This window comes from Pleuronectes platessa, chromosome 7, assembly GCF_947347685.1.
Source record: "Pleuronectes platessa chromosome 7, fPlePla1.1, whole genome shotgun sequence".
In the NCBI taxonomy this organism is placed as follows: domain Eukaryota; kingdom Metazoa; phylum Chordata; class Actinopteri; order Pleuronectiformes; family Pleuronectidae; genus Pleuronectes; species Pleuronectes platessa.
The window spans coordinates 9,623,460-9,635,479 of record NC_070632.1 but is presented as its reverse complement, the minus strand read 5'-3'; the positions used below and the strand labels follow the sequence as shown (position 1 = coordinate 9,635,479).

At 45.7% G+C, this 12,020-nt stretch overlaps 1 protein-coding gene across 1 annotated transcript in view; it reads right to left on the bottom strand.

Moving 5' to 3' along the window:
- Nucleotides 1–3,883: 3,883 nt before the first annotated feature.
- furinb (furin (paired basic amino acid cleaving enzyme) b) overlaps nucleotides 3,884–12,020 on the bottom strand; it is a 95,618-nt gene continuing 87,481 nt past the window's right edge. Inside the window, 13 exon segments of the mRNA XM_053427822.1 lie at nucleotides 3,884–5,518; nucleotides 5,520–5,588; nucleotides 5,590–6,042; nucleotides 6,045–6,134; nucleotides 6,136–6,200; nucleotides 6,955–6,957; nucleotides 7,164–7,209; nucleotides 7,211–7,293; nucleotides 7,825–7,952; nucleotides 8,144–8,323; nucleotides 8,574–8,691; nucleotides 9,468–9,571; nucleotides 11,180–11,280. Of these exon segments, the coding sequence (XP_053283797.1) occupies nucleotides 5,486–5,518; nucleotides 5,520–5,588; nucleotides 5,590–6,042; nucleotides 6,045–6,134; nucleotides 6,136–6,200; nucleotides 6,955–6,957; nucleotides 7,164–7,209; nucleotides 7,211–7,293; nucleotides 7,825–7,952; nucleotides 8,144–8,323; nucleotides 8,574–8,691; nucleotides 9,468–9,571; nucleotides 11,180–11,280 (1,473 nt within the window). The 3' untranslated portion in view covers nucleotides 3,884–5,485.

The following is a 12,020-nucleotide window of genomic DNA, read 5'->3' as shown; positions in this document are numbered from 1 at the left end:
CCCCCCCCCCCCACTGGGTTATTCTCTAACAATAGGTTTCATCCAGTATCTAAAAGCCCAAAATATTAAAGTAACTTTTAAGTAAGGCTGTCAGATATATGTAGTAAAGTAGAAAATATTTTCTCTGAAGTGTTTATTAAAAGCAGCATAAAAATATGCACACGATAATTTGTCCATCGACTTAATGTGCTTAGTTCCGGATGGAACCCATCAGCTGAAGTGGCCTAGTCGGTAAAGCGTTTGGTCTCTAACAGCAGTGACCCGGGTTCGAATGCTACACATTCCCATTTTAAAGCTGGTAATATGTTACACTTAAAATTGAGAGAACTTCTTCTATTAATTGCAAAATATATTACACAATGTTAATTTAAATTAATTAAATATAAAAACAGTAAAAAATTTAATTAAAAAAAAAAAAGCTGCGCGCAATTCCTGCGCATTGGGCTTCTGCGCAGAATGTGCGCGCGCAGTTTTTTTTGTTTGTTTCCCCATTTAATTCATCTCTCCGCGCTGGTTCAGGGGTAAATGATGCTGGTCTACACAGGTGACTGACCTACGCAAGCCTGTAGCCGCCACCCCCTACACAGGAGATGATGTGCTTGTGTGTGTGGCCTCGGCCTTCCTGGTTCTTCCCGGCACTACGCTGCCGGTGCGAACAGCCAAAGTATTTACCATTTTCCCGAGGAAAGGAGGCGGAGCGCTTTTCACAGCGCTTCTACCTCCGGTGCGTCCCGGGGTTAGAGGATGATGGTGTGACGTTAATGTATTGTTTTACATTGCATGTGTCACGTTATGATAAATCATATGTCGCCTGTACCAGGAGCCGTCCCTGTCACTGGTTATCTTGGCTCGCTGTCTGGCCGGTAACCAGCCGTCCGGACCGCTCCGTGAAGAAGGAGGAGGAGATGTTTCTTTACTTGGAATGCGGCCACTTTATTTCTCGGATCTACAGCAGGAGCAACACTCGCATCACCTCTAGGTGCTCCGTCACTTCTCTTTATAAACACACTTTTAGCGTATTTTCCCACAATACCCTGGTGCACTACGTCACACACTACAAACTTTCCTTAAAGGGGCAGGCCATACCTGCAACACAACAGCTCTCGGTCTCATATACAGATGGCAAGAGAAAGCAGAGACGCAGACTCAGCAACTACATCCGAGATCCGATGCACCTTATTATTATCTGAGGGATTTTTACACACTGTCTGATAAACATTCCGACAGTAAAGGCAAGGGGTAGTGGTGGATAAGGTTTTCTTTAACAAGTTAAGTCTTTCATTCTCACTGTCCACCTTAAAACTATGAAATGAACTGAAATATGAACTTGTTCAGAATTTAAATGGTGATCTATGAACGGGAACTATTCATGTTTACTTGTATGAACTGAACTTTGAACTTGTTCATGAGAGTAGTGAACTTGCACAACATTGGTGTTCATGCTCTGGAAATGTCTTTAAACATTACATTTTTTTTTGTTTGCCAATTCCTCCCCACATAAAGACTCCAGGTAAGCCAAGTTGGCAGTGAAAGCAAATTAATCTGTCCACGCAGAATTAAACTCTCTATTTTACTCCCAGACTTTTCTTTTTGGGGATTTATCCATGGTTAGTGTACCGAGACCGTGGGTCTGACACTATAGATCAGCGACCTGCACGGAAGAGACTGCGGTCAAGCCAGCCGACACTCGCATCTTTGTGGTCAAATCAGCCGACACAGAAATTCTACTGCGCTCATATACTGACACTTAAGGTAGACGCAACCAAACCGCCCAGAAAGGGGACGGCAACGGAGTACTAGAAGTTAGAGGAAGAAGACGTGGGCCTACGTCCAGTTTTCAAAATAAACTGTTGACATACAATCAAATCAGGACATTTCAGGATATTTCAAAGTTCTCCAAAAATACTTTGCTTAATAAGTTCAGAGTGAGGCTGATATGCCTGTGTTCAGGACCTCTCTGACTACCTACATAATTAATATCACATTTTTTTACTGTATAGAGTTGGATCATTTTCAAAGTAAAGTCCAACATGTGTACAATCAAATCAGTTCTTTTCTGGATATTTCAAAGTACTGTAAAAACACTTAGCTCAATAAGTTCAGAGTGACATTGATATGCCTGGGTTCAGTACCCCTGTGACTATCTACATACTGATTATCAAACATGTTTACTGTATATATCTGGAGAAGTAAAGTCCAACATTTCAACTGTGGAATATATCATTTCTGGATATTTCAAAGTACTGTAAAAACACTTAGCTCAATAAGTTCAGAGTGACACTGATATGCCTGGGTTCAGTACCCCTGTGACTATCTACATACTGATTATCAAACATGTTTACTGTATATATCTGGAGAAGTAAAGTCCAACATTTCAACTGTGGAATATATCATTTCAGGATACTTCAAAGTACTGTAAAAACACTTTGCTCAATAAGTTCAGAGTGAGACTGATATGGCTGTGTTCAGGACCTCTCAAATTATCAATGTAGTGATTATCAAACAAATTTACTGTATAGATTAAGAGTTTTTTCAAAGTAAAGTCCAACATGTTTCAAAGTTCTATAAAAACACTTTGCTCAATAAGTTCGGATGTGACGCATATTTTAGTTGACGAAATATTAAAAACAAAACGTGAGAGCAGGTCAGACTGGAAGCGGACACAGAAGCTCGGTACAAACCAAATTTGTAGAGCTTCTGCTCTGATCAAAATGCTGCGCTGATCTCTGAGCAGCTGTGACCAGAGAAACTCGGTGTTTTCACTGTTTCCACTGTTAAGAAGCAGCCGGTCTGTGTCTTATTTGGGAGCTACTGGATATCTGAGCTTCCATCCTTCCATCCAGCAGAAAAGTTAATGTAGTACTTATACTTTCACCTTAAAGTTTTGTCTATTTATTTTGTACTTTTAGTAAAAGGTAGTATTATCAGACAAAAACTATTGAACTGATTTCCATGAGACTTGCTGGAAGGATGTAAATGGGCCATTAAATTTTGGATCTGGACAAAGAAGCTTTATCACATTTTGCAGAAGGTCGCCTTTTGACATTTTCACCAGTTTCCCCGAGATTATTTCCTGGATCTTGATTTTATAAAAAAAATCCGACATTTGAAGAACTCATAAGTGTGTGAAATTTGGTGCAGCTTGGTTGAATTGAATGTGACTGCTGGGCCTTGGCAGACGCGTGCGCTCTGCCTCGTGCCATCCTACTTGGTGCCGTTTTAATTATTCTAGAATTTCTCGTTGCCAAGCTCAGTTAGTCGGCAGCAGCGTTCTGTACATGGCAGCTAATTAATACAAGCTACAGGGCTTATGGAGAAATGAAATACATGAAAACCAGACTTAGCAGAAAAAATGTGACAAAGGTGTGAATGAGGAGATAAAAAGCTCCGAACTCTTTAAAATTCACACGTTTACTTTCGCACATATGCGCTATTTATAATGCAAAGCGTGAAGCGCGCGAGGGAGAGTGAATTCAGCAGGGAGATGTAGTTACAGGGCCACGGAATGAATCTATCTTCACCCATGAACCTAGTAACCGGCCTGTGTACAGAGTGTTTCAGAGGGAAGCTGCTGCAGGGTGTCCTCGTTTCTCCTTCTAACCTCCTCCGTCTGTGTCCATTTAAACTTTAAAAGGGGAAGGTGGGTGTCGCCGTATTGGAGGCTGGAGAGAACAGTGTCTTGAAGGCTTTTTGGCAACTGGATATCAGGGGGAAGATTCACCGCTGGCAACCCAGAGTGAAGGGAGACACGCTCGCAACAATGAAACACGGCCATGAAGAAGTAATGAACCAGCTGCTCTCCTGCCCGTGTGTCAGCGGCTGAATTTAAACATTCATTAAAAAGAAAGAAGAGTTTTCCAATCCGGACGCAGAGACACACATGTAACAGCCAAAGTCGTTTTTTTTATTCCAGCTTGAAACTGAATCTCCACAATATTAACATCCATCGTCAGTTAAATAAAAAAGGATATAAAACAAACATAGAAAATGCAAATACAAGATCAGTTCTTCTTTTTAAATCACATTCGATTCTTTTTGATTCAGTTTGTTATAAATGGAGGAAATGAGGCGTGTGTTCGTCTGTCACTGAACGGTGCTCACAATAGAAAAAGGGGGAAACAAGCTTTACCCTGATGAAGACGTTCTGGGAGAGAAGCCCCGAAGATCAATATCTGCTCCGGGAAGAAAAATGCTCTAAAGGTCAGCGAGAGATTTTTTATATATTTTTTTTTGCTTCCCTCAAATAACAGCAGAACGCTGTGATAAGTCAATATGATGTTTTATCTGATGTGTCTGTGCTTTTATGGCAGTTTCCACTGTGGCCTGATTGAAAGCAGAACATCCTCCACAGTTTGCTGCTCATCAAACAGCTGCAGGATGAAGAAGCTTTCCTAAGATTAATAACAACTTGTCAACATCACCACCTCGGGCCCAAAGAAATCTGTCAAGTGTCTGATACAAAAAAACCAGGAACAAAGACAGAGTATTGGATCTGTGATGACCTGGAGTTTGTCACATTCATTCTTAATGTCACTGGGGTTTTTGTTGGCTCTGGCTTTGTGATTTTGGAGAGTTGACTTAAATGGGAATTTACCAGACATGGCAGAATCGAACAATGCTATTCAGCTGCATTATGGGAAATGTAGTGTTGGATATCAGGATATCGCTGCTGCTGCTTTGACCTTTTGTTTATTGCAAGCCTCCAAGTTGAAGTAAAGGAAGTACAATACTAAACCACCTTGATAAACTGGACAAAAAAAGTTCTCAAATGCATAATGATAAATACATCTGGAATCAGAACATTAATGAGATAAATTAATAAATGCAAATAAATACAGGAAATCCAGATGTTTGACTCTTCAGTGGATGTGGATGAGAGTGGGTGAGGTGCTGATGGGACAGTAAGGCCTGCGTTTTGTTTTTGTCTGGCTACATCCATACTACTACGTTTTTGTTTGTTTGAAAACAACTTTTCCAACGTGCCTGCAAACGCAGATCATGTGACCACTCGCCCTCATCGGGTGGAAACAGAAAGGCGTGCGTGCCCCTCTGGACACGGGCATCCAGATTGCTCGAATTATAGCTCGTCTCCTACACATACAAGCGGGGAAATGTAGAATTTAACTGCACAAAGGCTGTTAATGAAAACAACAGGAGCCTGACGAATCAGCAAAGGCTACGTTGTGACAGCAAAGACCCAATCAGCAAGCAGCGGTGAGAGTCTACGTCAGCTCTGCTTCTGCCCGGTGCAGACTAAAACCCAGCCACGTAGTTTTCAAACTAAAACGGGTGATGGCAGCGTTTCCAATCTTCTCAGTTTTATTTGCTCTAAAACTCCAGAGTTTTTTGGGCGCCGGGAGTTGACGTGTCAAATAAAAGCGTAGTAGTGTGGATGTAGGGTCTGTGGGATTGTCCCTCTTGTTTCAGCTCCTCACAGTCACACCGACACATGGAGCCGTCCCCATGCCAGCAGACGCAGGCTCATCTAGATGGAGCTCTGCGTCTTGATGAAATGTGTCCCTCTCGCCGTTCCTGTCCACTTCCTCGCCGTCTGATTCAGACTCGTAGGCGATCATGTCCTCATCCCCCCCACACAGTGGGGATCCCCTTGTAGCATATCCGCGTCTTCCTCTCCCGTCCTTGGCCGAAGCCAAAACCGAAGCCCACCCGCACCCCCCTCGTCTCTGAAAAGAGAGAGGGCAGTTTGGTCCTCCAGCCCAGCGCGGCGCCACCCGAGCGCATCTGCAGCAGGAGGAAGACCCCGCCGAAGGCAGCCAGGATGAAGGCACAGCTGAGCACGGCCACGACGGCGGGCAGCTGGGTGGACAGGAGTGACGCTGAGCCCCGGTGGGTTCCTCGCCCTCTTGGCCGTTGTCGTCCACAGCGGGCCGGGATCTCCTCGTGCGGCTGGGCTCCGTCTCCCAGGAGTCCCCCGGCTACAGGGGACTTACGCTGGACCTGGTTCTGGTGCAGGCAGGAGGTGAGGACCAGGTGGTTGTGAGGCGGGCAGGACAGGCAGTCTGTGGGGCCGGGGGCCGGAGCAGGGTGAGGCAGGCGGGGTTGCAGGGGAGACAGGCCTGGATGGAGGACAGGTCCACCCAGTTCTCCAGGGAGAGGTTGAGCAGCTGCGGGCCCCGACGTGAAGCCCGGCGGACACAACTTCACACAACCCTGGAGGAAGAGGGAGAAGCCGGGCTGCACTCTGGACGGAGAGAGGGAGAGGGAAAGAAGGGTGATCAGGAAAACTTTGGATTTGTGAATATACAAAAAAAAGTTGATCTGATAAATATATAATATTATATATAAAATTTCAGTTTACATTGATGAATTGCTTTGATAATATTTTCTGTTGTTAACTAACAAAATCAATCAAAGTCAAACTCAGAGTTTACTATTCAATATTTGGTGATTTACAAAGTTTTTATGTAGAATTCAGTGATAAAACCTTAATGGCTGATAAAAAGTGAGATTAAATTAAACTCATGTAAATGTTAAGTTTTTACGTGAAAAACTTTATTGCCTTGGATTACTGCCTGTAAATCTCAACTTCACAGACAAGACACTAAATGTGTTAAAAGAAGGAATGAAAGTTTTTCCTTTTCTTTCAATAATAAATCACCAAATCCAGATCTTCTCAGGAACCTTCAACTTTATTTTTAGGAAGTTATTAGAAAATCACATCAGTAGCATAAAGTGTGACCTTTAGATATTTACAATATAGATTTGATTTGTAGAAGAAAATGTCTGAATGCTTCGGGACCTCCTCTGCCTTTCAATGAGGGAGTCATCGACTTGCTCACAGCCCAGCAGCTCTTGCACTAACACAGGTTAACCCCCCCCCCCCTGCTGCTCCTCCATACGTCCCACACTCTGATTCACACTAACATGACATATGGCTACGTGCTTTTTCACGGAGCACATAAACAGCCTTGTAAAGTGATCTGTATTCACAACATTCTGCTTTTCACAAATTAAAATAACGAAAGCAGTCTGACCTGGAGCCTGTTTTTTTAATTATAACCTCGACTGTGAGCCGGCGCAAATACAAATGAGCCCGTTAAACTTTGGTCTGTGTGTGTGTCTGTGTGTGTGTGTGTGTGTGTGTGTGTGTGTGTGTGTGTGTGTGTGTGTGTGTGTGTGTGTGTCGGCTCGAGTGATCTCACCGATGCAGATCTGCTGGGCGTCGAAGGTCTTGCAGCTGTTGTTGGAACGGTCGAGGGAAATCGGACGACGAGGGGTTGAACACACTGGGACCAGTGCCCCACAGGAGGAGGGTGAACTGAGTCAGCACACCTGAGGCAGAAGGGGAGAGGGAGAAGGTGGAGGAGAATATCAATTTAGCCCTTTTCAGAGAGGGAACTGTGCAAACTGGCTGGGTGGAGGACATACGGAGGAGAGGAGAGGAAACGAGGGATGTGAGCATCACTGAACAGGATCAGCACCAGCGGAGGAAAAGAGGTCCCCCCCCCCCCCCCCCCCCCCCACCCCCCCCCCCGCTCTGAGTAAACAAAGCCACAGAAGAGCTCTAGGACTTAACGAGATAACGCTTCTTCACCATAATGCTGAGGTTAGCCTTTTGAAAGAAAATGCAGACCGTCTGTTCCATATAACAAGGAAATTCTCAGGATACTGACGGATAATCAAAAGGTTGCCAGTCACTTTTCTTACAGCGGAATCAATCTGTGGCGCTGAGAGCCGCTCTGGCTGCTCACCAACAAACTGCCATCAAAGAAGGAACAGAGCAGAAGAACAGGGAGAACTGAGGAGAGGCTACTCAGGGAAGCGTGAAAATATGCACACAGCCTCGAGTTGGCGTAAATGTACCATAGTCGTGTCCGTTAGCCGCAACATTTTCAATTTCCAGGGTCCATTCCCCTTGAGGATCCTCGTCCCACGAGTGGGTGGTCATGAAGGCCCAGTCGTTGAATCCCTCTGAGGAGAAGTCGTTGGGCCTGGAAGAAGGAAGAAAGAGAGAAAAGGGGTTTTCTCTGTTATTTTGTGCTCAGATGCAAATAGGGTGTTATTCCCATCGAGAGTACTCGAGTATTTGTGCATACGTTTGTCTGTGTGGAGACAAAGGGATTTATAGCAGGTCTGGAGTGTTGTTGTTGTGTGTGGGCAGTGGTGCATTTCCCCTGTGTACCTGGGGAACAGCAGGGTGGAGCGTGTGCCCAGTGGGCTGATGAGATGAATGGCCAATTTTCCCCTCTGGTTGTGGGAGAGAGTGAGTCGAGCCTGAGCATGTTCCAGAGAGCTGACGTACTCGGGCTGTCCCCAGCAGGCATCCACGCTCTTGCTGAACACCAGCTTGTTTCCGATGTCTCTGCAGGTTTGACAAGTGGGGGGGGGGGGGGGGGGGGGGGGGACAATAGACAATAGCACGATGCCACACATTTACGCAAGCATCCCGGCTCCGAGGGGGAATGCGGTGACATCTATCAGGCTAAGCGGGAGGACAAAACAGCAAGTGCTCATAATGAGAATCAAAGAGACTAGACGCTACACACACACACACACACCCACACCCACACACACACACACAGACACACACAGAGCTCGGAGTCACGTCTAACCTCGGCTCTGTGAGCATGGTGAGAACACACTGGTTCTGTGGCCCCAGTGTCGACCAGTTCTGTGCCAAAGAAACCATAACGCCAGCATCCAGGAGCCCGTAACCGTACGAATGACTCACTGCAAAGGAAAGAAAAGGATGGAGGGATGAAAAGGAGTGGGTGGTGGTGACGACAAAACATCAGAGAGAGAGAGAGAAATTACAATCAAGCAACAATCCACTAATACCAAGGTTTTATATTTGCTCCTCAATCCTGGACTGAATAAACGACCTCCATGTTCCTGTGAAGTGAAGTTAACCTTCATCAGGTCCTCTCTGAATAAAGAACTGTAGCTCTCTGCAATACTCCGTCAGTTCGCAGTTACATTTACGTATTATTGTGTATTTATGTGTAAAATGTCACACAAGCTAAATATAGTTAATGAGAAAGAAGAATATATTTGTGTTTGCTACTGTAAAGGAATCAGGTTCATCATTGGGGCTTGTAGTTGTTTATCCATGTTGTGTTCTACACTGGAAGCCGAGGCCCCTTCATTTGAAAGGGGGTCATGTGATAAGAGCCTGACAAATCAGTGGTTCTCTACGTCATGACCGAAAAGAACCACTATTGCACAAACTGCACTATTGTTGTTTTATTTTTCTGTTCATCTGTAAATATATATATTTAGATTTTTTTGGGATGTAATTACTTGAGCATTACTAGAAGAGAGCCTGTGACTCGAGCATTTCATTGCCAGCGACTGCTCAATGTTATTGTTGTGCATTTGACAATACAAATCTTGAATCTTGAATGTGGACAGCAGGCGGAACCATAAATGGAGCAGAATGGTTGTAGCCTGAGGCCCAAATATAAAACCATACAATACTGCCTATGCTTGTTTTTCTAAGTCACTACCTCTGCGTCCCACTCCGTTGGTCTTCCAGTCTCCGGCGCTGAGGTGTCCGGGCCGGGACGTCCTCACCACCAGGTGCTGCATGTCCCTCCAGGTCAGGTTCATGCTGCACGGACACAGGAAGGAAAGCAGAGCGACCGTATTGAATTTCTGTCACATAATAGCTTTGTGCATTATGCGCATAATGAGAAGAATCCTGGTTCCAGTGACTTCAGCTGTACGACAATAAAGCAACAAGGTGTGGGACGCAGGAAAGGTCAGGAGTCTGTGGACGCACCTGAAATAGGATCCAGCTGATGCTTCACAGAACAGGATATATCAATACATGTCAGAAATATTACACTGAGAAGAAGAGGAGGCCCGGAGGGAGATGTCGTCAAGCAGAACAAAGATATGGGCTCAAATTAAGGTTTTAACACCAGTATTAAAGCTACATTATAAGCTATTGTCTAGAACAGGACAGGGAATACAGTGGAACAGGGAATACAATACCACTGAGGGCTGAGTCTTGACTTCTCTGTAATGATTCTTTCTAATGAGGTCTGGGATTCAGGGTGTACACTTTTTTTAATATAGAGGAGCTTTGAGGTCATCTAGGAGGAAAAGAAACCTGCTCTGTGGGTTAAGATAATAAAACGCATGAATCACACGGCGTTCACCGAGAGCAACGCCACGGCCGACAGGAATAGAAAGGCAGGACGGCGCCTTGGCACATCACCTCTGCCACTCTGCATTAGAGTCTCGCCGCCACCACCACCAACACCGCAGCCCCCCCCCCCCCACCCAAAATAAAATAAAAGTCAATGTCACCTCAGCCGAGAGCGAATAAAACGCTCTCCAAAACACTCTGCCTATTAAATGATTCCATCTCTGTGAATTCCAGTGGCATCCCAGTCTGATAAACCAGGAAGCTTGTTATTGGGCCGTGCGTGTGTGTGTGTGTGTGTGTGTGTGTGTGTGTGTGTGTGTGTGTGTCTGTGTGTGTTGAGAGGGACTACATGGTGTGAGCTCTGTCAGTCTCTGCCCTTCATTTCATGATACCAGAGGTGACAGTGCAGAGATAAAAGCCGGGACGTACTGGAACCGGGCGGTGAGGTTAATCCTGGCGGCTCGGATCCGACACCTGTCAGCTGAGGGCCAATGTGGAATTGAGGCAAATTATGCAGAGCGGAGCTTTGCACTTTGATAAGAGGACATAACGCGCAGACATGATACGACCAAAGATAATGGAGGACACACGTCAGAGCTGCTGGCAGAAACCACCTGGAGAGTCCGGCGTGACCAATAATGACAGTGAAAGTCTTCATCGGCTGCCCCACAGGTATTCAGACATCTGTGTTGGCTGCAGCTGCCGTTTTCCGTCGTTCTAATTAACTGATTATCCAAAGCTTTATTTTCCGAGGAAAAAATCACTCGGGACCCAGCGTCAATTCCCAAACGCGTAAACACACACACACGCCTCCAGTAATCTACTTTCTCTTTGTCCTCGACAGCTGTCACCCCCTCGACTTCAAACTGGGCAGATTGTGTTGCTCAGGATCCAGGGAAGTGATTTGAATGAGTGGTTCTCAGGAGCCTGACACTAACCCTCATTTATTTTCACCTGAATGCAGCTTTCTGAGTTTTTAAATAAATCCCTTCTTATGGTTTTCTAATGTAAAAGCATTAAAAATAAAGAGGCTATTGTTCGTTATAGGAGACTGTCCTCACTCACTTGGCCTCCAGAGCCAGAGCGATGATCCCAGCAGCCAGTGGGGCGGAGGCAGACGTCCCCGTGTGAGAGTCTGTGCATTTCTGTCTGAGGTCCGTGGTCACCTTGGAGACGGGAGACGGGAGAGAAGAGCAGAGAGAAACACGGTTAATATGAAACGATGGGTTTCAGAACTTCAGCAGCAGGGGCGAGGTTCACGCTGAGAGAGGTGGAGGTTTAAGTCAGAGGAAGGCTCGGGACAATGGGAGCTGTGCCTGCAGCGATGGGAGGTGGAAAGAGGAAGAGGATGGAGGAGGAGGAGGAGGAGCAGGTAGGTGTAGTCTGAAGGATGTGGATCGCTGCCAGAGGGTCACAGCTGGGGCAGTGAATGTCAGCCAACTCAGCCCGGCCAGGACGGGCGGCGGTGAGACGCAGTGTGTGAGCGCTCTGGGTACGACTCCTCTCTCCGTCTGTGGCAGTGCCAGAGAGTTAATGAGGCCTGTGTGGGTCACGATGAGGACATGTCAGAAATGAGGAAGGAGCCAGAGGGCACGGTGAGCGGTGAGGACCGGTGACATACTCTTGGTTTGCAACTTTTGGCCTGACAGATTGTGGCGCTAATGGTCGACATCACATGTCTGCTTGTAAGAGGCGTAAACAGCGAGAGGTCATGTGTAAGATGTCCAACTCGGCCTACTCTTAGATCTGAGAAATGGATCAAATAACACAAAGGCAAATCATATTTCAGTCATTACCTCCCCCCAATTGTTTTCATTGTTGTCATCACCTTTAATATTGGAGCTATCATCGAAATTATTGATCAGGAAAAGTACAAATATTTTCTGGCTCCAGCTTCTCAAATGTG